This window comes from Mastacembelus armatus, chromosome 13, assembly GCF_900324485.2.
Source record: "Mastacembelus armatus chromosome 13, fMasArm1.2, whole genome shotgun sequence".
Taxonomy (NCBI): domain Eukaryota; kingdom Metazoa; phylum Chordata; class Actinopteri; order Synbranchiformes; family Mastacembelidae; genus Mastacembelus; species Mastacembelus armatus.
In genome coordinates this window covers 4581185-4608104 of record NC_046645.1, presented here as the reverse complement: position 1 = coordinate 4608104, position 26920 = coordinate 4581185, and the positions used below count along the sequence as shown (strand labels likewise).

Sequence of the window (26920 nt, the reverse complement as noted above, 5' to 3'; positions counted from 1 at the left end):
GCGTATGACTGTGTGTGTGTTACTGGTTGGATAGGTGATATATGTCGTTGCAGCCACAGACAGTTGCTGTCAAAAGAGGCGCCCATATGTTAAAACACACACTGACATATACAAAGACAGAAATATACATACACAAAGTCTAGAAAAGCCTCTTTGCTCATCACTTTAGGATGGTCTCCTTCCTGTTCCATCTTTGTTCCTTTTCAGAAACTTTTCTCCGTCACTCTGTTTCATTAACTCCCACACAAATACACAGTTCCCATCCTTTCATTGCTTCCTTCCTTCAGGCTCTTTATGTACATCCCATCCTGCTTCCCCTGTGCACTGCCTGCCTCTTTTCCCTTTCTGTTTCACAATTTAATTCAGCACCATTTGGATGTTGCTGGCACAGAAATCCATCACTGCACACTCTGCTGCCAAAGCAAATATGAACTCTGTCTGTCTTCATCTCTCTCCCTCTCTCTCCATCTAAAACTCTCTCACTCATTTCCATTTGCTGTGACCACACTCATACTCACTCCCTTACTAAATTTAATGCAGCTCTATTTAAATAGGGCTGGCACAGAAACACACCCGTGAGTGCACCAGTGAAAAAATTTTCCATCTTGATTTTTCTTGTAAGCACTTGACAGCAGCAACACACATGCACAGACAAATGACAGACACACACATATACACAAACACACACACCTCTTCTTGTAGTTCAGCATTCCTCTCAGACATCTGCTGTAGTTCAGCTTTAGCTTGGCTCAAATGTAGGGCCTCCTGCTGTTGTGAGTGCTGAACCTCCTGGTGTAGCTCCTCCTCTCTCCTCCTCCTCTCCTCCTCTTGTTTCCTTCTCTCCTGCTCCCTGCTCCTCATCTCCAGCTGCAGCTTGTCTCTCACTCCCTGCAGTTCCTGCTCTCTCTCATTCAGCTGAAGAAGAAGATTCAAACTGGATTCAAACTGTTTCTTTTTTTTTTCATTTTTGGGAAACAATTGTGTCAACACATCAGTTTCAGTTCAGGGCTTTGAGTTGCTCTTTATAGTTTTGTTAATGTTAGCGATATATTTTATATTTCCTTTTCAACCCACAAAAATATCTTGCAAACATTACAGAGAATGCAAGACGACATAAATCGTACTGGACTTTTTAGGAGGTCTGTGTCATATGTTGGGGGCAGTATGTATTTTGCTACCTTGTCTAGATTTTGTACAGGAAGTGTGTGGGAGCAGTATTTGCAGTGGGGGCTGAAGAGGTTTAGTTGGAATTTTCAAATTAACTACACATGGAAATTTATTAACTGTTCTATTCTTAAGTCTGATGTTTTGGCTGTGTCACCCTTTGTGATTATATGTACAGTAAGTGACTATACTGTGGGTGTCTTTGCTTTCTGTCATCTCTCCCCAACCGTCTGGATTTAAAATCTCACAGAGTGCATTCTCTCTTTGTCTTTCTTCTTTCATTATCTTCTTAGTATGCACAGGAACTAACTACGGTGTAATCACACATTACATGTACATATGTGTGGGTCAGTAATCTGTAGAGTGTGTGTTCATAATGGTAGTTCCAATGATGCAGAAGGCATGTATGGGAATTTTTCACAAAATACTGCAAAATACTGTAAGCAGAAAAACACACTAACACAGACAGACATTACAGGATTGCATGCAGAAACAAAGTGGAAACTCCTGGTCCTAAGTTCCTGGAAGGAAAAAATTCACATAGAAAATAGAGACAAGCAGAAAGATGAACATAAAGGGAAGTGAAGCAGCCAAACAAGAACAGAAAAAGGAGAGAAGTGATTATTTTGTATTATTTTGTTAAAAATATTGTTTGATAAGGATTAAATGCTACAGATTACACACAGTATCTCACTCTTAATGCAATGTGATGTATTCACTGGTTACTTTCAGTTAATAAGTACACACCTTCTGCTGAAGCTGTGTACTGTCTTGCTGATACTGCAGAAGTAACAGTTGGTTCTTCTCTCTGTCAATCACCAGCTCCAGCTCCAAATCACTGCGAAACTTCTCCATCTGCTGCTTAAGGTGCAGTGCATTCTGGGTTCTCTGCTCTTCAAGAGCAGCAGCCAACTACAAAATTAAACGTGAAGACAAACAACACATTCAAACAGCAGGATTAGTGTGTGTGCATATTCAGATGCTAATAACAACACCACTAACCCAGACTTTGTCTTCTGAGACTTGTGACCATATAAAATATACTTTTCATCATCAAAAAGATTAATGTATATAGTGTGTGATGGCCAACACCCTAAGGCCTGTCTGTAATTCAGTGTCTTTAAAGAGGCTGTGAAGTGTTGATTTCTTCATGAGATAAACAGGAAGAAGGAAGGCCGCACAGACCTTTGTGTAACAATGAGGCAGACATAAGCAGACAGCAGTAGTATATCAAATTTCTGAGTAAAACATTTAAACAATATAAAAATGGGCCAAAATTAAATACATTCAAAGTTTCTATAGCTACCAGTGAAGATTTTTGAAAAGATTAAGCATTTTTTGATCAGTGCTTCTGTATGCATATTTTATCTCAGAGAAAAGCTGTCCTATCCACAGTCACTAACCTCTAAAGGACATTTTTGACAAATGTGTTATTGTTCTATGTTGTGTTATATTTCATTGGTGGTGAAAGCTCCAAACAGAAACACAACGCTTTTCATAATATATGAGGGGGATTATGGTTAAGACAGCTTTGTCACAAAGTGTGACAGTGACATAAAACACCAGCTTTGGCCCTTGTAAGAGTGGGGCTGAAGTTGCGTGTGACATATTTTTAGTCAGGCTTGGCCAAGGCCAACTTGTTTTTTTCCACCAGCACTAGAGATCAGACAAAACTGAGAGTCAGTGCCATGGGCTGGGATCACTGTGGCTATGAGTGTTTGTGTATTTATCTCTGTGTGTGTGCACTTATGCATGCAAGCGTGACAATAGAAAAATAGTGGATGAGGGTGTCAGACAAAAAAGAAGACAGATTGGCGTGTGAAAATGAGCAAATTTAAGCCTGTGCTTGTGTGTGTGTGTATGTGTGTATTATACTTGTGGCTTTCGGAGACTGTATGAGAAACTAAGATTGCGTGTGTTGGATCAAATAAGAAAACACCACTTCCTCTTTGTTACGTGTGAAGAGCATGGATGGTTTTTTTGTTATTATCCCTATGTGTGTGTGACTGTGTAAATGTGTGCATGTACACAGCTGGCATTTCTATTTAAAAGGTGCACTAGAGTGACCACTTCCTTTCTATGGGTATAAACCTATGTTAGGTCAGAAAGCCCAGAGGGAACAATAATTAGTATGAACGTGTATGTGGAAACGATCCTACAGTAGTGCACACATCAGTCAACTTATATGTGCAATATATGGTTTAATGTGTATTCTGTCACATAGCATGCGTTATATGTCACATATTTATATTTATTAAGTTTTGCATTTTTTGAGATTGACAATAAAACAGAATAGAGTAGAACAGGCCAAACATAATTCTCAGATCTAATCCGACAGCTCATCTTGCTGTGACTAAAAAACTTGATGACTATGGGTTTCTGTGAGGTTTTGCAGCAGAATTGGGTCAGTGGTTAAAATCAACTACAAGTCACATAAAATAAAGAACTAAACGAAAGAGCTGAAGTTAAAAGACATTCAAAGAATTTGAAAGACTCTTCATATACTGCACATACTGCAGTGTGAATGGTGTCAGCATATGAATTACTAAAAGATTTTAGTTAATAAACACACACACACACACACACACACACACACACACACACACACACACACACACACAGTATTTCCTTCTTAAGTAAAGGCACAGGAGCATTAAATGTATAAAAGCAATGGTTTCTCTATACAAGATTATGTTTTTTAAAATATACAAATCAGAAAAAAGCTAAATATAAGATAACAGTGATTTTGTGCTGTTTTCTCATCTTATTGGTGAATTTTTCTCTGCATTGACATTTAGCAAAACCTCTGACTTGTCACCAGAGAGGCAGACAGTCATACAGTGCAAGAGACAGTACAACACTGTTTGACTAATAAAAGACAGATTTGCTGTGTGTGTGTGTGTGTTTATGTGAGTACGTAGTTTGTCTAGTGTCAAACAGACTGGTGGTCTTGGAGCCCCATAATCTTATCCACATTGTGTGTGTCAGGATCCTCCCCATTAAACTCCTCTGAACTGTGACAATGGCTTGGACGCTGTCCTACATGTCTGTTTACTGCAACACACTGGAGCTCAATGTCTGCCGGTCGTAAACTGATACACCCATGGTCTCGAAGCTTATGAGTAATGTTTGATTTGTTTGAGTTCCCAATACATAATTAAAACATTTAAGTGATGGGCCATATGAACAATATCCAGTTACACAAGGCAATTAGATTATGGTACATTGGTAACTATTATAGTTAGATTTTCATTTTATTATACCATACATATCTCAGACAACACTGAAATACGTAAGACAGATGCCGACTTGCTAACAATGATTGGTGGCTCCAGCCTTATAAAGGAACCCATTGGGCTGTTTTGTCAACCACAGGATTAGAATGGATCTGGCTTTATGTAGCCAATACTCCACAAGAAAATTCCTGGACCAACCCAGATCCTACAAATACTACAAAGTGGTTTAAGACAGTCAGTATAGAGTTTGTTTGTTATTGCTGTTATTACTAAGGTTATTGTCTATTCATTAGTAGTAGAGCTGTTGCTTGTATGGGTAAAGAATTACCTTTGAGGCTATTTGGTGTCTGGAGTCTTCTTCCATCTTGGTCAGAACTCTGCCATGGGACTCTATCAATATCTCCCTGTAAACATAAGGGAAAAAAGCAATAATTAATTTATTTAAAATAAATAATTTTGTAAAGAAATCATGTGCTGCATGTAACATTTTTTCTCTCTTTAGCTAAACATCAACAAACATCCACAGTGTTGTGATACTTTTAGTATCAGCAACATCTGAAGCTATGTTCAAAAAGGCCCTGCACTGACTAAATACCTAAATTCCTTGACTTCACACAGCAGATGCAAAATCTTTCATCTGTTTCTAAAACCAATACCATGCTACTGTAAGTGTCCTAAGATTCTCATATGAGACCAAACAACATAGTCACTGCCTGCTTTAAGTTATCATACTTAACAACTTAAAACTTCCATCCATTCCAACATTCAAATACAAAATCTGAGTAACAGACAAAGGCATGAATGTTTTAAAAAATGGCATGCAGTGACACAGACAGACAGGAAAGCTTTAACGGTCTGTAAGTGAAGTAAGTGTAAAATACTCTTTTGCCTATATACACACACACAAGAATGCATTAACCATTTTAACAGTTCAGCACTTTCTGCAGTTGAATAGATAAGTACATCATCCCATCTGTATCTATCACAATCCAAAAAGCTCTGAGAATATTTACACATGCTTCTTTACTGGTGATCCTCTGAGCATGTCAAGGTTACACACGAATATTTAACAACAAAGCTCTTAGGTAACAAAAAGGAATAAGAAAGAAAAGAGAGGGTGAGATGGAGGTGAGATAGCTAGAAAAAGTAGATTTCATTGATTTGTAGATCTTATCTCCAAATAAATGTAACAAATGTAATTTCAGCAGCTGCTCTGGGTGATAAGATGTGAAGCAGCATAAATCTAAGTCCCACCAGAGACAAGATAAGGAACTGACAATTACCAATATTCACACAATGAGAGCATGAAACAAAAAGCTCTTTGAGGGAGCTCTCAAAGAATCTGAACACAGATACTGCTGAAAGTACACAGAACTGCAGACTAAAAAAGTAAAAAAACGCTTTGTATGTGTAAGCAGGTTCATCTGTGGGTGAGTATGAGGTAATGTGTAAGTCTGAGTGAGCTGATGTCTACGTGTGCACAAGTGTGCTCACTTGACTCTGTGTATATCTGATAGTCGAGTGGATGATCTACAATATAATAAAGAGCAGCAGCTACATTCCATCTCTTCCTACTCAGGGCAGACACAATATTATTCACTTCACTGGCTCTAGCTAATCACATCTGCCTACTCACCACACTCGAACATACACTCACACACAAATGTTTGTACAGCTACTGTATCTCTGTGAGGACACGATGCATTTCCCAGCCCGTTAACCCCACCTTAACCATCACAACTAAATGCTGAACTCTAACCTCAATCTAATTCTGTACTTAACCCTAGAAAAACCATGTGATAACCCTCAAACAGCCCTTTGAAGGTGTGTCAGGAAGTGAGGACCAACCATAATGTCCCCACTCCCATGGTATAAAACTCAACAATGTATAATTGTAGAAGAACACACATAAATACAAAAATAGATGCACAGCCATACATGAACACTCCTTTGCATTTTCAACTTCGGTGCCAAGATCTGACTCCTAAAGCACATTGAAATGTGTTACAGCCTCATTAAAGCATAATATTTAGTGGTAGATATAAGCTAAAAATGGATGTTGCCTTTAAGAAAGCATATGAAACTACCCACCCATGGGAAAACATCTCTTATAGATATGGAATCGTTATCATGTTACATGCACACCTCTACAGGACCATCATAATGTACATTTCTGCTTAGTTTTCGTGCCCATACTGCTGACTCTTCAAGGGTTTTGCAGTAAAGCCTGAGTTGATGAAAAACCCATACAAGTGAGGATTGAACAGTTTTATAAAGCTGAAGCCTTTTTAATATTTAAGGAAGTGCTGTGTGAGTGTGTCTGAGTACTTGCATGTTTGTATCTCATCGTCAGATAAAATTCTGGCTTCCTGGTTATCAAAACAGTAGACCTCTGCAAAGCTAGGTTACCAGAGATTTATAAAATTAACTTTTAACCTGTGTGTGTGTGCATGTATGTCTCTGCATGTGTGTTTGCCTGTGTGCGGCCCCCCAGGGAGTGAGAGCGTGCAAATTCACCCCTCAGAAGGAGGTCTGGGGGGATTATAGAAAGGAATGATGAGAAAATCTGGGAGCACTCTCTCATTCGCTCACACGCCAGGCTGCTTTTAAAGACAGGCGAGTGTGCATGTGTGGTGTGTGAGTGGGTGTCAGCGTGTCTAAAGTGAGCGGCTGCTACCTCATCAAAAGGCGCATTCCTTTTTTCCACTTTATGCTGATACAATCTTTGCGTGCTCATTTAGACAAAGCAGCGTGACTCAACTCCAAATGCTGTCCAGTTTTTACTGTAAACTCAAGGGCAATCATAAATAGTTTTCATTGTGCATGAATCAAATAATGTAGATCAACAGTTAACAGGAATCTCCACTGACATCATCTCACACTTCCTCTAGGTTTTGTTCAGGGACATAACTCTCCACCTGGAAAGGTGCTTATGATTTCAAAGTCAAAAATCTTCTCCTACTCACTCACTCACTTTCAAAGCAAGCACAGACTGCCAAAATGCCAAATATGACATATGAATTTAGAGCAACAGCAATTTATGACAAGTGAATAAAAAGCGCTGAGAGCCACAATAAAAATAAAGACCCAGACATGATGATATAATTCCTTCCACACTGGAAAATGGGCAAAATACAGAAACGAGAGAAAAAAGCTGCACGAGAGCAGTAAACATAGCTGGAGAATGTATCTTAGAGATGTGTTGCTGACATTTATCTTTTACATTATTTTATTAGCCTAATTGAGTGAAGCCTAAGGCACTAAATCACTTCTAAGCATAGGTATATGTAAAAGGAATAGTTTTTGCGATAATAATTTCTGTCCAGGAAACATTTCTCAGCTGCTTGAAACCACTTTAAATGAGTCCTCTTCCATTTAACAGATGGATGAGGAACCACACCGCTATTCTTGCCCTCTCTTGACTTTTAAATCTTTCACTCTATTCACTTTATGCAACTTCAGCTCTTTTTTCACTCTGTCCTGTCTTGATTTTAGCTTCACATCAGTTATACTGAATCAAGGGTAAGTTGTCATGCTTCGTGGGTGTGTGTGTGCATAGATCGTATGTGACCCCTGTGTCCCAGGCTGTATCAATTTATGAGCCAGGCAGTGTGTGAAGTAACCACTGTAACCACAGTCACAGTCTCCATCCCTCCCCCTGTAACAATCCCTCAATCCCTGCTTTCCACCCTCTCTCGAAATGTCCTCCCCTTCTTTCCTTCCCTCTGTGTGACCTTACATGCTCCTCTCTATCTTCCCCCTGTCCATCATTTCTTCATTCTCTCTGCTTCACTCTACTCCCTCCTTCATCCCTCTTCACTCATCTGTCTTTCCATCCCACAATCCCACCACCCTTCAGTCCTACCCTGGCCTTGGGGAAACTATTGTCTGCTGGTTGGTAAGCTTGTCTTTTCACTGTCACTTCACAGCTGGTTTTCATCAACATCTGAAACTGTTCCACATTAAAACAGCAAGACCAAAAGTCAATCTAACGACAATGGTGGAAATGATTCTTGTTATTGTAACTGGGTGACCTATTTATATAGCACATATTGGCACAGACTTAAGTTTGTTTTGACTTAGGTACTGTACATCAAAACAATACATATCATGTGTTCTAATGTCTGCATTGTCTCATTATCTTTACACATTCTAAAGGAGCTAAACATTACCTGTTCATGAAGGGGGAATAAATATATTGTTTCTTTCCACAAACTCCTGAAGTTTTAAAGTCCATATTAAATCTGCAAAGAGCTGATATATCTTATATATCTGTTATATATATATATATATAGATATAAGTGATATATCTTTAGCATTAAACACTTTTCTCTCTACAGAAATAATCACCACAGTTACAACTGTAATATATACACTAGTCCTTAAGCACAGAAAATGGTGGAAACTCATTTGGAACAGCACTGTGCATTGAAAGGGTGGCAAAGAGGATGAAGTTTGAGTTTTGGGTTGTGTGTGAATGGGATAATGATAGATTATATTCATAAAGGAGCGAGGTTTGGTAAGAGAAAGCACAAGAGAACTGGTGGTAAGGCATATACTGCAGACGTGTATGAACAAGGGAACAGTGTGTCCTTTTAAGGGTCACTTGAGGTCAGTTGAAATGGTCAAATCTTTTAACTTTATGACGAGCTAAATGGGAAAAAAGGAATTTCTGGAATGTGCGTACTTGCATGTATGTATGTATGTGTGAGTGTGTGTGTGTATGTGTGTGACTGCTTGCGGTTGGGACACAACGTGAGTACAGTCAAGTCAGTAATCCAACCCTTTTCTCTCCAAGCCTCTCTGAACATCTGAAGAAAGGACATTTGGACACACACATGCACGCACACAGCCACACACAGACAACTGGACCAACAATGGAACTTAGTTCAGTTGAGGACGACAAATAAGAACACTTGTGTGTCCCTTTGTGTCCCACCAAGCCATTAATAAGATCAACTGCTTAAATGAAACTATTTTTGCCTGGAGGAGTATGTTTTCACTTTCACGTCTACTGTTAGTATATGAACATTGGAGCTGTTTTCTTACTAACAACCCTCATGACCATAATCAAATCCAGAAAGACTTTAGATTGTAGACTCTTACACTCTGTAAGTTACTAAAAATAAAAGTGTTTATAAAAATCTATCATCTATTATTATCAGCAACAACAAAAAATGCTGTTTATATAATCTTTAAAAGGATAGCTTAACCAAATAATCAAATCAAAGGATGTTTTCACTAATCATTTCTTCTTGCGAGAGGACAGAAAATTGCATATAATAGTGAATAAGAATTAGATGATACAGAAATGATGAAAACACACAGACATCTGCACTGGGTTTGAGATCCTGAAACAGGAAAACAAAACCCTCTTATGCAAGATGATAGAAGGAGTATTTCCTATGTGAGGTCAACTCCATGACGAAGGTCATAGTTTGCAGTGCTGTCCCATAAACTTAAATGATATACTGTAAGAATAAACATATAAATTTGTCATCTATTGGTCTCTCCTGCACTACAACACATTTTTCTTTCATTGCCGGGGTGCTCAATTTATTACTTGGAAAGACAGCTGAAAGTCTAGAAAATGTCTTTACATAGCAATTTGTAAGTGTGCTTGTGCATTCTGTGGTTCTTCTTACATTTTTTATAGCATTCCAGTTTTTCTGATTATCCCAGTTAATCTATCATAGTTTAATGCATATAAATGTCAAGGGACACAAAAATAAGATCATCCTTAGGTCGTAAAGAATGTCTGTGTTTTTATGTAAAGATTTTTAAAATTATATTATACTTGCCTAGACATGCAGAATCACATTCTTATAAAGCAAACAAACAAATAAACAAACAAACAGCAACACTAATTTAAAGATAGTAAATAAAGATAATGGATCTGTTTTTGTTAGTCTGCTGATTTATTGATTTATGCAGATCTGGAGATCTGGGGGGAGGTTCTGTTAACTGCAGTGATGAAATGTTTGTGTTCTTTTGTGATCTTCTTATGCTTCTTTGGACCATGATATTTGTTGTGGAGGAAATTGGTGAAATGTTCAGCCAAGCTGACTAAACATTTCCTGTGTCCTGGGTTCAAAGGCTGGGCAATTGGCTTGACAGCATTATCTCGAGTCACTCACTACATCAGCCCTTCATCCCTGTCTTGCATCTCAGAGGCCAGTAAATTTGTAAGTCTGTCATCAAGGGAGACTCTCGGCCCGAGAATTTGAACCCAACATAGAGCTGTTGTCAAGCGAGCTTGGTTGACTGGATGATGTGTTTTATGCAGTTTTATTGTCTGGTGTCAGAGATAGAGGGAAAACGTGTTTTTCTTGCACGATTCTCACCGGGGACTGAAGTGGAGTGATTTGTGGCAAGTCTGCTCCTCACACAGAGACCTAGTCTAAATTATATACATAGGGAATATTCCTTCCATCTGCATTGTATACTGCAGCACAGGAAGCATGGCTGGCTTGTACATTTGTATACATCAAATAGGTTTATGAGACAGCAGTATAACCTATGACCATTAGCATCAAATTGACCTTAAGCCCTGCTTGGAAACACACCGACGGAAATACTACTCACTACTACTTATGAGTGTAACTCATGACCTTCAGTAATGACCCCTAGGTCCCGCACAAAAAGATAAACAAAGAAAGCATTTATCATGTATGAATGGGTTTTCAATAAATTTATTTTTATGCTCTTTAAATTTTTACTATTTTACTGAATATGTATTTATGTGTTTATTAATATTGTGTTAGTGTACCCCTAGTAATATAGTTATAAAATATAGTTTTGGGGTACAAAAAACATTTGTTTGAGTCGTTCTCATGAACACAGCCTTAGAGTGTGGCAACAGACATTATATGATCAATCAACACTACAGTAAAACTAGTGGTGGATGATAAGGACATTTAAATGCTAAAATGGGTTAAGAATAGATCCTGGCCTGTTGGGCTTGTAAACTCCATCTGTTAATCTCAAAAGTTTCATCAAGCTAAAAGCTGTCTTCCTTTGCTCATATGTATGTATGTGTAGGACAATGGAGATTGTGCAGTTTTGACCCAGTTACAACAGTTTGATCCCAGCTTAACTAAAAAAAATCCTTTGAATTTGTTTTTAAATTCAACAAGAGCTAGCACTGTGCAACAACCCTATGGTCTTAGCCCCATGTAACGCTATCTTCAAACACTGCTGCTCGGTGACATTTAGTCAATGTGATGAAAATAAAATAGAGAAAGCATTGAAAAGCATTTACACAAATAAACAAACCTAACTGCAGTGTTACTGCACAGTGTTCAGGGGGTGAGCCAGCCACACATACAGAGGTAAACCTTGTATAAGCAACTGGGCACAGATCCCAACACTATTAGAGTTACCCTCACTCTGCACTCATGGACAGGATTAAGCCTCTTAGTTCTGCATTGACAAGCTCACATACATAGGATTCTTGCGTGTACTCACTCCATGTCATCTCAAACACAAAGGGGCTGTAAAAATTTAACATTAGAATAAAACAGTTGATTTCCCAACAAGGGATTTAAACAGCCAGCAGTTTGTGATTGTGGTTTCATTGTTCACAAAGCAATGCAGTACTATGGTTGGCACTTAAAAGCAAAGCAGCCAATTTGAAACTGTCGTTCAGTATCTGATATTATCTTCCCAATATGAGATGAGATTCATTCTCTTTCATTTTGTGTTGCAAATCACTGTTAACAAGTATCTGTTCCCCAAAAAACTATTCCTTTTATAAAGACCAGTTTTTGCACCAGTTTATTACTGGTCTTACAATTTAAGAAGGTTTTTAGGTTAAATAGAACAGACCAGAAAACAGTAGAAGAGAATATGGTAGTGTGGAGCCCTGATTAGAGAAGCACATTAAACAGAGTAAACAGAGCAGAACAGCTATTACAATCGTGACCTTTGTCTCCGCAGCTCTCTCGTTTCCTGCTGGACCTTCTCCAAAGCTTTCCCCAGCCGCGTCACTTCCTCTTCAGCTGCACTGCACCTCTGGTTCATTTGTTCCTCTCTCTGTTGCCATAACAACAGCTGCTCCTGTATGGTGTCACACTTTTGTTGGCATGACAACCACCTCTCATGTTTCTCTTCCAATTCCTCTTTTAACCTGTTGAAAAGATGCAGGAGTAGAAATATGCATGTAAACAGGCCATGAGTATGCACATGCACATACACACAAATGTAAAACTGGTCCAAATTATTACACTACTAAAACAAACAGGAGAGTTTTTCCACGCAGGTCAAGCACCAAATCACTGTAATGTTGTTCTGAACTTTGGTATATCGAGGAATACTGGGAGGACGCATTTTACCTTATGCATTAAAATTGTACTTATATCAGATAAACTACTTTCTTCCTCATCTTTCTAGTGTCTTAACACAGAAACAATAAGGAACACTTGAATGTGTGTGCTTATGCTCATATCCTTCATTGTATGTCGTTGCATGCACTAACAGAGAGACAGAGCACAACTAAGTGATATCATTTGAAATTATCTTTGGAAAACTACATCATTGATAGGAATGACAGTTCAGTTTTCTCTCATCTACAGTAAAATGGCAGCGTGTTTATATGTTTTCTGTTTTAGGTTGTCATAAGGAGAGAAACTACTGGTGGATTCACAAAAAATTATTTAAAACCATTTGAAAAAAGTGACGCTAGACATCCTATTCAACTTAAAACCACCTATATCCTGAAATCGTGGACACTTGGGAGGATTGTTGTCTCCTATTACGTTTTCTGTCAGCCATGGCAAAGAAACGCCTGAAATAACCTCCACCCCTCCAGGGAGTGCTATTACATGTTGTGCTGTATAGAAGCCAGAGGGGGTGATCAGAGCCTGCTGTGTGAGAAAGAAAATAAATCAACGGTGCAATTGAACACACCTGGCTGCTAGTGGCTTTGATAAAGAATACCAGCAGAGATCCCATGTGAAAAAATACACACCAGACATACAACTAATGCCTGCATGGAAAGATGAGAGGCTTCGTGAGTATATGTCTGCCTGTGGGTGTACACATATGGTTTGGGTGTGTGCATATATGTCTTTCTGCCCATATATCATTGAGATGCACTCCAACACATGCACGCCTCTACATATCGACAGCATGTGCATGCCTCTGTGCACAGATGTGTGCATGTGTATGTGTGTGAAACATGACTCTACGCCAACTAAAAAGTGCTTCCATCTGTTGCGCCAGCCTCACACGAGACTATCTGATGTGTCACTGGCACTTTTTGGAGCCTTAGATCTCCTTAACTCATCCAAGAGCACATCTCAGCTGACACTAATATCCTCACCTCTCTCTGGGAGGAAGGAGACAGAGGAGAGAGAGATGAAGCGGATGATTTGAAGGATAATGAGACTGCTGAATGCACGGATTGTGGGAAAGTTGAAAAAGGGAAAGGATGGGAATTTATCACGAGATAAATACTGTAAAAAATATATCTGTATACCTGAGTAGTTTTTTTTTGTGCTCCTTCTCTGCGTCTTCCTGCTGGGATAGCTGCTCCTCCCTCTGTCTCCTCTGCTCCCTGAAGACAAAAAGTGCATAGAATTGTTACTCAGTTTGTTGAGTCTGAAAATTTATGATCAACGCAGACTGATACTTTCCCTAAAATGTAATTATTTGTACCCACATTTAACATTCATAAAGAGGGAAACACAATGTTTACTCCCATGATATATATTTTTTACAATTTCTAGTGTCAATAAAAAGGACTTGAGAAAAATACCTGATCCACATAAATGTTGTTGTGTGCTCTTATACTCGAACCTCTATGGGGAAAGAGGCCAAGTCTTAACAATAATCTGTGATCCACAAAAGCTCAAGAAAAATCGTCTATATATCACGACTCATTTAACTTTAACAAAATTCTGTGAGTTGTTTTACAATGGAACAACTTTGTATGAGTAATTTTTTGTGTAACAGTCAAAACAAATAAGCTATGTGCATGCATGCAAGAGATCCCCTCTTCTTGCATGTGCAGCTGCTGCAGTGCTCTTGAGAAAGTAAACTGGAAATCAGTTTTAATTCTAATGCTGCGTGCCATGGCAGTATGTCGTACTCTTGCCTTCTGTGCAAACACACCCACACAAACACCCACACAAACACACCCACAGACTTTACCCTAACCCTCCTAACCCTGTCGGCTTCTCAGCCTAATCCCCTCTCTGGCGGCATGATCACTTCATGTGTTTGTGTGTGTTCATGTGTGTGTAGCTGGCTGTCTAGCCCTGTGACCTTGCAGCCACACGCAAAGAGGATACAGACTGAGAGGGCTTACACGTCTGGGCTCACAAACAGCCTGTTTTCACTGCCATCTACAACATTTTTCAGAAAGTGGTGTGGAATTATTTGTACATTTTACTAATGGGGGTACTGTAAAACAACCAGGACAAGTGATAAAGCTATTAAATAAATCATTATTGCAGCATCATAGTAGAATGTAGGCTGGTTGGCTTTTGCTCCTTTAATGCGTTCGTATGATATTTATATTATATTACATAAAGATTCTGATACTGGAAGCCACATATAATGTTGCTTTAAAGTATTTTTCATATATCTATAGCAATTTTTTCCATCATATGTGAAAGTTAGCCAGACAGAAGCACAGACAGACAAAGGTCCAGATATACACCCAGTCAGTGTAATATACTTACAGCTGTCTGGCACCAGCTATCAGCCTCCCTCTCTTTGTACCTCTCATCACACATCTCCATTCTATTTTTCTCGCTCTCTCTTTAACCTTCTTTTCCTCCCATGCTGTCTCAGCTACTGGTGATTTAGAGCAGGCCCCTGAGATCTCCTATATTCTGCCTGTTCAGCTACAGCAGACTGTTCACACTTTACAGTCCCTTGTGTCTGTCCCTTGTCTCCTGTTTTCTTTCTCCCCCTTTTTGTCCTCAAGGTCAGAGATGACATGATAGCTAACTCCCAGCTGCTGTTTCCACTATTCTTCGTCTCCTGGTCTCCAGTTCCTGACATTGTTTCAGAGGTGACAAAGGAGTTACGAGAGAGAGAGAGAGAGAGAGAGAGAGAGAAAGAGCGAGAGAGAGAGCGAGAGAGAGAGAGAGAGAGAGAGAGAGAATGTAAGAGAGTAATAAGACATGGTGTTTTTGTGAATTACTGTATGAAGCAGGGTTCAAAGTGCAGTCAAATGCAGAGTGCAGTGAAGGAGTGACAGCACTAAGGGATTTTTTGTGGCTGCAGGCGTGATGTGTACCCAGTGTACACGTGAGACCAAGGTGAAATCAGGAAGAATCTATTATCATGTATTATCACTGGGTGTGTCAGGTGCAGGCTCCTGAGGGGTTTCAGAAGTAAAAGGTCAAAAAGTATTTTCCATAACCATGTGAAGATGTCACAATCTCCAATTACGCACTGCATTAAAAAACTTTGTAGAATAATGCGTCATAACAATATCATGTTTAGGAACAAAAAAGTTTTCTGCGTGTGCAACAATTAATCAAGGTAATCATAGCAGATCTGTCATGTGTAATTACAGTATAACATATGTGGTACTCACATCACACAGCTTTAGACTTCAGCTGGTTGTAAAGAGAGTTAATTAACTCTTCTGGATGATGGATCCTGATAAAAATTAAGCAGTAATCTTCATTCTAGCCTTCTTAGCCATAATCAGGACCAAAATAATTTCCCTCTGTGTAATTAGATGTCGACCAGTCAAAGAATTTAACGTAAAACTGACAGACAAGCAAAACATGTCGGCGTGCCACCACAAATTAAACCAAAGAAAACTGTGCATAGTTGGTTGTTGATCCAGCCTGAACAGACGGGTGGCAGATGGTGAAAAACATGGTGAATCTTGACACCAAAATTTTAATGTACCAGTGACACCCTGCTAGGTCCTTCCTTTACTCTTTGGTGTATGGCAAGAAAGCCAAAATACCAAAATGCCACATAAGAGGGATAAGCCCTTCTTCATTTCAGGCAGGTACCATTTTTGTACAGCATGTACTCACATGATAAAGTCCAGAGAGAAAGAGAGAGAAACAAGAGCAGTGAGATTTCTTTTGAATCTGGGAAAGAAAGGAGGAAAGAAAAAAGACTTCCTCTTTCCTGAAGGGCTGTGACTGATTTTATCTAATGTGAGATAAACAGAGGAGGTACAAACGTGTGTGTATCTCTGTGTGTGTCAGGCAAATGGCAGAGCAACATCTTGTGGGAAACAAGGTCCTTGTATACACCCTCAGATCAATAGTGATTACACTGCCAACAGTCACACAGGCACAGGCACACATTTCATAAAAACACACTTTAATGCATACGTGCACACACATGCATGGACATGCACAGAGCAGCCAGCATTATGAAAACAAGCTGTATCACATCAATCACATCAATCCTTTGCACTTTTTCTCTTGACCTTCACTTATTCCATCATTCACTCTTTCATCTCTCCACCCTTGCTCTGTGCATCCATCCTGTCTTTCATCTACCCCTCTCTTTTCTATAATCCATCCTTTCAACCTGGCCCGTGACTGTGTTGGATGATCCATGTGTTCATCTTCTGATGAAACGATGAGCTTGACGTCTTCTGTAAATCAGACGATAGCAGGAGATTCCCAATACTGTTTAAATGCACGTCCTCCAGATGTTAGAGGAAGAGGTTTGCTTAGAGCTTTTGACAAATCTGCCAAAGTGCCAATCACGAGTTATACATCAGATAACAAGAGATAATTATCACATCATACAAACATTTTAGACACCACTAGTCACAAACTATGACAGACTAAGTACAAATAAATAAACAATATTCAGGGGCACAACCAATACAGACAACAGTCTACAAGCTCCTCAAGGGTGTGTAAGTGTGTGTGTGTAATTAATCGTGATAAAGCAAGCTGCACTTGAGTGTCTCTCTGACATGCTGATGTTGCTGCTTGCTAGGATCAGGCGTCCACGGCCACTGACTATAGCCAACCCCTGAAATATGTATGCATATGTGTGTTTCCAAGGCAATGGGGTTGGAGCCACAAAAACACAACAGGTACGGAACACTTATGTTTGATGAAGTTGTGGGGGGTCAAAGGTCAGGCAGTTGTTATGGCAACACCTCTTCCTCACAAACAAGCTGGTCTTTTTTGTTGTTGGATCTTAAGAGAGAATCAAAAGCTTGGGAAGCTCTAGCGTTGATATATTGCATAGTGAACACACAAACACACAGTCGAGGAGGGTGTTTGAACAGGCGACCAATGGGCATCGACCTCACAGTGAAAGGAGAGTTAGCGGATCAATGCAACCATCCCTACTGGATTGGGCAGTCTGGCCCTAACCGGACTTTACTAGTAGTTTCATTTAATGTTACCTGAAATGTCTAATTCACTACATTTGATTCTTTAAAAGTAACATTTTTACATAGAAAACAAATGATGCGCTAATAAAGCATGACACATTAATATAACATAAAAATTAAAATACATAGAAATTTGCTCGACCTCAACACATTTATGTCTCTGCATTCATGATTTAATGATATAATATGTAATATATCATATATACCATATAAAAGTGTAACAAGCTGTCCAGAATATATCTAGCCAATGTCAGCTGGGATTGGATCCAGCCCCCAGTGACCTTCTATTGTTATGACCTTCTATAGGACATGCAGTGTAGCTAATGTATGGGTTTATGTTAATCTGAATTTAATTTTGTATTACATTTTGTTCTTAATACTGAACTGAAATTAACAGCATGTTGAAACTGTAAAAGAGAAAACCACAGCAAAATGTGTAAATTCTAACTGTCAAAAACAACATTTATGCCAAAAAATGTGGAAAAAACAAAGTGATGATGAGATTGTAAAAGGAAAAGGAGGAAACATTAGTGAACAAATGAGCCATTCATGTGTAGCCTGTCAGGTCAAGTAGTCCTTTAATGCTTTGATTATCAGACAGAAGCAACATTTAACATTACCTCCCTTTGTGTGTAGGAGGATGTTTGTATTTCTGTGTATCTTAAAGTGTGTTTCTGTGGTTACTTGTCAATTCCTGTGTTTGCACTTTTAAAGTGGTTGATAGTTCAAATATTACAAATGACGTCATGAAAGTAAGACTAAAAGCATTCTCTGTTTCTTAATAACAACACCATAATTCAGAATGTAGGACATGTGCAAACATTTAAAAAAGGTTGCCACTCTACAGAGTAAACCCGTGTCAAGATATGGCCAAATATGGAATCATTTATCCATCTGAAATTCTTGAGTAAAAAAAAACAAAAAAAAAAACAACAACTTTTTTCTTGGAAACCAGAATCTAACCTGCAGTGAGCAGCTCAAGCATACTTGCTTGTGAAAGAGAAACTAGCTGCAGAGAGCAGTTCATCCATCAACTTATGAAGCTGGGAGACAAATGTTTTGTATACTGCTTTTTGCCGACAATATAGAGAGTCAGAGTTTAGCAAATCCATGCATTTTGTCAAGCTTGCAGTTTGGTGAGTGGCATACTTTTCCTCAAGTCCTAAATCCTTTAATAGACTTTTGTGTGAGTGTATACAAATCAGGTCCTCTGTTGTAACTACTCTTCAGGACCGGTATGTGGAACAGGAGCATTTCCTGGTTTGGGTGATGCAGGTGGGTCTGTTTGAAAGATTTGATTGGTTGAGGAAAATTATACATAGAGCAAAGCCCTGCTGTGACCTGTTCTTCACCCAGCATATTCCAAATGCCACGATCCACCTGCGTCTCCATCTGTGCGCATGTTTTAATATGTGTGTCTGTGTGTGGGTGTGTTTATACTGTAAACACTTACGTCAGCTGCTGAGTGAGGTGCTCTTTCTCTTCTCTTATTTTCTCTAACTCCTCACTGGAATGCTTCACCTCCTCTATGAGTACTGTTCACACAGACAAACACATACACACAGATTCCAGTTTACTTGATATAATGAAGATGCTGTAAAAGCTTACAAAAGCTTGCTGTATGTAACAGAGGAACTAAACCGTGTTACACTACATGGTTTACAGAAAGAGATAGAGGAAAAAAAGAAAGATAGACAGATGGAGTAGGCAGGGATTTCTGTCTCATTGTTACTTGAGCACTTGAGCAAAGGAGGAAACCCTACCCCGTTTGAAAATATCTATGAGAGTGGCAAAGCTGGTAAAGACAAGAAGAGAGACGTTCCAGACAGAAACATGAGTAACTCAAAAAACAGGTGAGAAAGAAGAGTGAGAAAAACAGTCAGGTAAATGGAATCCAAGACGGAAAACTGAGACACAGGAAAGCATAAATATGAGGAGAACGGGGGGAGGGGGTTGTTGAGAGGGGAACTAAGAAGTAGGGAGTATGGGGGATTTTGTGCTCAGGAGGAACCATGAAACAGAACACCACAGTCTGACTGGCTTTGTTGTTGTGTGCTTGATGCAATGTAGCTGCTGTATTGCTACTGTTTCCTCCTTTCACAGTCTGTCCAGTTTCAGCAGCTATTATAGTGTGTTCACAGAAAGTAGACATGATATAAAAAATGTCACAAGGATAACAGTAAGAAAATGCAAATAAACACTGTATAATTATTGTAGCCGCTTAAGAAACTAAGACAAAATGAGCGAAGTATGACCTGTTTAAAATACATTCAGTAAAACAATCTCAATGAACATGTAGGATGTACAGACATTTCTACTTTCTTCTACTTGCAAACCTGCTGTGTTCTTGTACATGTAAACGGTGTCACTTTGCCCTGTGCATTTAAATTTGAATAACATGTTTCCAGGTCAGTGAATACATTTATTAAAAAACAGACCTGGAAAAAATGCTTCATTGCAATATTTAGGCTTTATTTCAGGCCAACAACTTGTCAAACTGCTGTGCTGGACGTAATGTTGCTCCATGCAGGAGTGGTTATCATGCAAAAGAGAAGCACTTAAATTTCAACTCTGCATAGTGAATAACTAAAGACACTATTTTCTAACTACTCTACCTTGGTGTAAATTACCATCATCTAAACAATTCTAACAACATTATTTTCATAAGCTTCGTCAGTTTCAGTGATATATTTTAAAGCAAGCACTGAACTACAGATTGAGCATGAAAGACATGAGCATCAAATTTATCACTGGATTATCAATGTGCTGACCTTCATACAACATACACAGTGAGTGAGTGTACAATACATAATTGTGCTATATGTTAAAGAAATGGAACTATGATGTTGGAAGAGGTTTGAGGTCTGAACTTCAATGTATTCTGATCTCATTTGGACTGATTTGTGTCTTAACACACTCTGCAGTGGTTCAGTATTAAGCCTTATCTATACCAGCCATGCATATCAGCAGTGACTGCAATCTGCCATGAGTGTCTACACAGTATTTTTTTATCTGGGGTGCTACTGTGCACTTAAACCGTTTGCAGTTAAACTGTGTCTACACAGGAGGCGTAAGGTGATTAGCAGGACAGCAGTAGCACCTTTAGTGCTCTATCTGCATGGGATGCATTCAGGAACAGTACTGAGTTATAGGTCACTTACATTTTGGCAGTGCTCAGAGGCCAATACACTATCTAGTTGTGCTGTTTCGTGCGCAAGTTAGAAGAAAATAAATTTCCAGGATAAAAGTACATTATGTCTAGAGTTTCAGCTTCTCATGTAAAAGGTAAGTGAAGCATAAGCTCTCACCAGGACAGCTGTTTTTAAACCCAAAACAATTCAGACCCTGTTTCCCAAAAGTCATGCAGGCATTGGTTACATGCAGCTCACAAATGGTAGCAGTGTCACATTTCAGAAATCTTCTTAAAAACTGCAGATACACCTGTGATTCCTCCAAGAATACCATTTGTCTTGATTAAAGAAAGGTGGTCAAATAATTCAAGAGTAACAGAGGCAAATGATAGCCTCCATGTTGCAAATATGGTGAAATGGATGCGTGTTCCATTGAATGTGTGTTCAGATTGGTGAGTGAAAGGTGTGGCAGAAGCTTGTCCAGTTAAACTTAGCAAGTGTCAATGCCAACAATAGTGTCAATATGAGAGTCATGGAAAGTATTTGTGTCAGGCATAGATGTTTAACTGTCATATGAGCAATTCTTCACAGCCATCTATTGTGCTTTGGAAACCTGTGATGCTTGCTGGGAGGTATACATACCTATTATAAATAGTGATGTTCATTCAACTAGATGTGGCTTTTCTTTGTGCTTGTTGCACAGGAAAAATTGGTAAGAAATCTGAGACCTGTGAATTAAGTCTGTTTGAATATTGACAAATACAAGAAAATTCAAGGCCTCTACATGTTTACATTCAGTGGCTCATTAGGGACTTTAATTACATGAAAAAAGTATTCATTAAACATACATGTCAGGAAGTTCCATTGATTGCTTCTCTACTTGCTTACTTGTATGAAAGAAAATGCATTGTCAGTTTAACAGAGTAAAAGAACTGTCAAAAACCAATCGGCTCTGTGTGGGTGTCTGACTACTTGTTTGCATGGGTAGCAGAGTGGATAGTGGAGTGTGAAGTGTGCTTGTATTTGTGTGAGTGTGCGTGCATGTGTGTGTACTGTATATTGAGAGAGTTGTCTGTGAGGGTCCTTCAGAGCGGTATGGCAGGGCACAGTGGCTACAGCTCTGGAGAGCTCTCAAAATGATCTAGCTATGTCAGCCTGACATTATCTTCCTCCGATTGTCTGTTTCCTTCACTCTTTTAGTCCTCTCTTCACTGTCTCTCACCTCAACAGTCTTTCTTCATCTTCCTCTCTTTCTGTAGCTATGTTTTCCCTTTTATCTCTTAACCTCTCTCTTGCCTTTCTCATCTTGCTTCTTCCTCTCTTTCTCAGCAGGAAGAGGGGAGTGTAGGAGGCCCTCCTCAAAGCAGCAATACACCAATAATTGCTTTCTGGTCACTGTGACATGACAAGGTCTGTCAGGGTAAAGTAACACACACACTCACACACACACACACTTACACTCAGAAATACACATAGGCAAAGAACCATTTGAAGAAAAACACACACAAAAGCACTAAAATGCACACAAAAACACAGAAATACACACAGTAACCAACACATCCAAACAAAAATAGTGGCAGAAATACTACATGGGGCAGAAAGGCTTTGCAATGAAAGCAAACCAGCCTGTCTGATTTTTGCTTTAGTGCTTCTATTATGTGTCTCAGTGCTTACACACAGACACATGCAGTGTAACAAGCTGGCTTAGCATTTATTATGTAGCAACTTACATTACAATACATAACTGCTATGACTATGATTACTGTAATTAAAACAACTCAGTTTAACCATTATTATTCCATTCTGTCCATTCTTAGGATAATCCCCTATGGGAACCCTAACATTTGTTTAAAATAAGGGATGTTTTTAAATAAAGAAAACTTCAGATATTTAAGACAAATAACCGACTCCAGATTTCAACTATAGAGTTCATCTGTACTTTGTACAATATATGTATTTCAAATTTCAATGACAAAGTTGGCTTAAGGGAAAGGGATGTTATATAGATTAAGGATAGCCCAGGGTGTTGGCAGATGGCTGCGGTTCAAGGATCGGTCACACACACACACACGCATGCACGCACGCACGCACACACACGCACAAACAGACACACACTTAGTCACAGCCTTTCACATTAAATAAATAGCCTCTATCCTTTTTTTCTCTTTCACCTTCAAATCACGTGGTGCACGTCACCTGCTGACAAAATGAACTCAGATATGTTTTCCATCTTCGTCTACTCGGTGCTCATCTTTGTTTGGTTCACTGTAAAATTCCACACCCCTTATGGTTCTCTCATCTCCTCCCTCTTCTTTCCCACCTAACCATAAACCACATTCATCTGCTCACGTTAGGCAACCTTATGTTTCTCAGTTTCTATTTTCCTCTCTCCTTCTCCTTTCTTCTGCTGTTTGGTGCTAACCACAGAACGCTGATAGACAGGTAGCGCAGTTTAACTGCCAGCTAACGCCCATATCAGTTTGGAGTCATATGCAGGTGACTGGCCTAGGTGTGATTTTGTACAGCTCTTTATTGAGTTCAATGAGACCCGAGGATTTTCACACACGCTGATTCAGGAGCCTTTTAGTCTACCCTTTTTCAGGTTTTGGTTTAAGATATGCCCAAGTGTTAAATTTTATTTGTTTACTTTGTCAAATTATATGGTTTAGTTTTAGCTAACTCCATGAACAGATTTTTGAATGGACCTACCAGAGTCACTGTTTGACAAAACACAAAAGGACAAAAAAGAAAGAAAGAAAGAAAATAGAAGTACAACGAACAAAATGCGAAGTGACTAAAAAACATGTACTAATAGTCTAGTTTGTTAAATAGCTGTCTGCTTGCCTTGTCATGTTAATGTTGCTGAACGCATAGGGAACCATTATAAAAAGTAGACTACTTTTTTTTTCTTCTTCTTACTCTATCAATTTCTCCCTCAATTGCTCTGTATCACTCTTTCTGTCTCTGCCACACACACGTACACAGACATGTGAACACACACACGCTCAGCAGCTGTTTGGAATGAGCGGCAGAGAGAAAAAAAGTCCCACCCATGAGGTGAGCCGGAGGTTAGCTCTACTTTAGGTATTCACTGTCAATGTTGCACGCACGCACGCACGCACGCAGACAGACAGACAGACAGACAGGCAGACAGACACACACACACACACACACACACACACACACAGCCTAAGTTGTTTTTAAAGGTTACAAAACTTTGTGCAGTAACTTTAAACACACTTCTATTTACACACATCAGGCAGCTATGGTTCTGCCTTCAGAACTAAAAGAGTCCATACCACAGTTGAACTAATATTTATTCCTGTTGAGAGGTTATTTCCCCAGCTCCTTCTTTCCAACATTTCTCTTTCATGTCCACTCAAGCTCTGAATCAAAGTCCTATAAATCAGCCTCATAGATCCAAATCTTGGTTTTTCTCTCTGTTTATTGTATGTTTAAAGTGTGTGTGTTACCTGAGGACACCTGTGTGCTCTGCTGCAGTATCTTAGATCTGAAGCCCTCCCAGGCCCCCATCAGCTGGGTGAGGAAACCCCGTACAGCAATGAGATCACTGCTAGAGGAGCGGAGCATGGACAGAGTTGCTCGTAGGGTCTGCTGCTGCTGCACACACACATGTCTGTCACACAAAGACACACACACACACACACACTCATTTGTTTTCATTCCTCGTGTGAACTTACTTATTCACCTGGAGACTTACCCTAAGCTTAATGATAGCCACAACTTAACCATAACCATAACCAGTTTTTCTGATTAAAATGAAGATAATTGACTACCCATGTAGAAAGGCTGTTGAAGTGACAAGTATGTAAATAAAACATTAGCCATTACAGGTGTGGCTCAGAAAGACTGTAGCTGGAATTCCAAACTGGCAGAGAAATTCTTTGAGCCACTCTTGCTCCCTCCTTAAATACATTTACTATGGCTCTTCATCCCAAATTGCTTCAGCATAGTTTTGTGGTGCATAAGAACAGAATATTGTGGTTAATGCTTCCTAGTGTGAACATGTGTAACTTTGGGCTTTTGAAGTGAAGAATTTCTGAAAAAGAGTATTTTGTACATCTTGTGACAACATTCCCTGGATAGATTCAAGGATTTTTAAAAATGCAGCTGCGCTTTCATTGCAAAGAGCTTTGCAAAGTTGTTACTACATATTGTATGTCAATATCAGCACTCAAAATAGTTACAATTACAAAATATAGTATTTTAGTCTGACAGTAACTGATTATACACTGAAAACAACCACACTACCAGGCTTTAAAAGGACACACTCACATCTGGATGCTACACAATAAATGCTAAGCCAAATGCTGGAAAATCTAAGCATTTATATTTAAAAAAGTGAGTCTCACACATAATAGATGTTAACTACTCTGGCAAAAAAGTGTGCAAAAATAGCTGGAAACAGGCACATATAAATCACACTTTAGTCACAGAGCTGTTGTGCACAAACATAGCAGCTGGGATGGTAGCAGCCACTGTCTCAAGCAGCCGCAGCACAGTCTAATAATAACCAAATCACTGGGTTTTAAAAATGTTGAAAGGTAACAACCACTTGAGACAACTTTGAATTCAACATCACTGTGAAAACTATTCTGACATGCTGACTTGAAACTAACTATGTAACATACTTTTAGTAATTTTATGTCCGCATTTTGCCATCAAATGTTTTTTAGTCTCCCTAGCTCTGTGCTTTAAAAACACCTACAAACTTTTACTTTGGAAATGGACAGAGGAGTCCTACCTGAAAATTACATCCAAGTCAAATTAATCAGATTACACTGTCAGTTGGAGTCTATGCTCTGGGTATTCAGACAGCCAAAAGAGAAAACAAGCAGTTTTAATAATTATAAATGAGAGAGGCTCTATTTATTACACAATTTCTCTTGCAGGCTCAAAGCACCATTATTAGCCAAACTGCTCTTACAAATCAGTGCTTGTATGCTCTCAAACTTTGCCCTGAAGACTGAACAGAAGTCGACATCCATAGATGTAGTAAATGAATGACAGGTGGAAACAGAATTACATAATCAGTAAAGAAATGTAAAGAATCAGAAAAGGCAGGGCATTAAAAATGACAGTTGAATCTAAAAGATAAAGGTAAACTGGGAACTATTGTTACAAAACTGTCCTCTGCAGTGCCTGAGAGTGTGTGTGTTTGTGTGTGCATGTTTTACAACACTCTTTTTTCCTCTCTGTCCTCCATCTCTCACTCTCAAAGAAATACGTTTAGTGAAAAGCACTTTAAGTAACATGAAAGATCACTAACTCACATAATGCACACGCATACATGCATTAAATCAAGTCACAAACTCATGCAAAGCGTAGATGTGGAAAAGAGAAGTTTTCTTACGCAGAGACACATTTGACATGTAACTACGTACCAGGTAATACACCTGCACCAACACATAGCAAGCCCGTATTTTACAGACAGACATCATGAGCATGAACTGAGCCTTGCGTGCAAAGTGATGTGATGTGTTTTGAAAACAACAGGACTCATTGTTTTTCTTCTTCAGGGTTTGTGGCTTAAGGTGATCAAAAATGAACGTAGTCTCAGAAGAAATGAGACGGTACCAGAGGGAAGACCTTTAAGCTGCTCTGCAGTGCCTGAGAGTGTGTGTGTGTGTGTGTGTGTGTGTGTGTGTTTGCGTGTGCGTGCAGAGTGGAGGGGAGCATAGGCACTGCTTGTCACGAGAGCCAATTTTATAATGTCAGATGACATAAATCATAAGCCTGACAGCACCAAATGGATGAACAGATATGAGCCAGATCTGTCATCAGCGATAAGACTAAGATAGTGAAAAACAGAGAGAGAGCGAGAGAGAGAGAGAGAGAGAGAGAGAGAGAGAGAGACCTTCACTCACCCGATGGTTTACTCATTTAGCGGTTTTCAATGTCAGCAGCCTGATTGAAATGAACTTTTTTTTACCCTGATGTCTCATCTCCTTCCTCCCACTCTCTCCACCTCCACCTCTCTCCTCTGCTCCTCTCCTGTCGTTAACTGCTCATGACTTTTTCAATCT

At 39.2% G+C, this 26920-nt stretch overlaps 1 protein-coding gene across 2 annotated transcripts in view; it reads right to left on the bottom strand.

Annotated features, from left to right (window-relative positions):
• LOC113124143 (golgin subfamily A member 6-like protein 22) overlaps nucleotides 1-24474 on the bottom strand; it is a 31025-nt gene extending 6551 nt beyond the window's left edge. The window contains exons 1-7 of one of the 2 annotated variants that reach the window (XM_026296615.1): nucleotides 24347-24474; nucleotides 19196-19277; nucleotides 13879-13956; nucleotides 12325-12528; nucleotides 4729-4804; nucleotides 1912-2076; nucleotides 691-915 (exon numbers count right to left, since the gene is read on the bottom strand). In XM_026296615.1, the coding sequence (XP_026152400.1) occupies nucleotides 691-915; nucleotides 1912-2076; nucleotides 4729-4804; nucleotides 12325-12528; nucleotides 13879-13956; nucleotides 19196-19277; nucleotides 24347-24464 (948 nt within the window). In that variant the 5' untranslated portion in view covers nucleotides 24465-24474. The remainder of the gene's footprint in view (nucleotides 1-690; nucleotides 916-1911; nucleotides 2077-4728; nucleotides 4805-12324; nucleotides 12529-13878; nucleotides 13957-19195; nucleotides 19278-24346) is intronic. The other variant, XM_026296624.1, reaches the window with a different exon arrangement.
• Between the last annotated feature and the right edge of the window lie 2446 nt (nucleotides 24475-26920).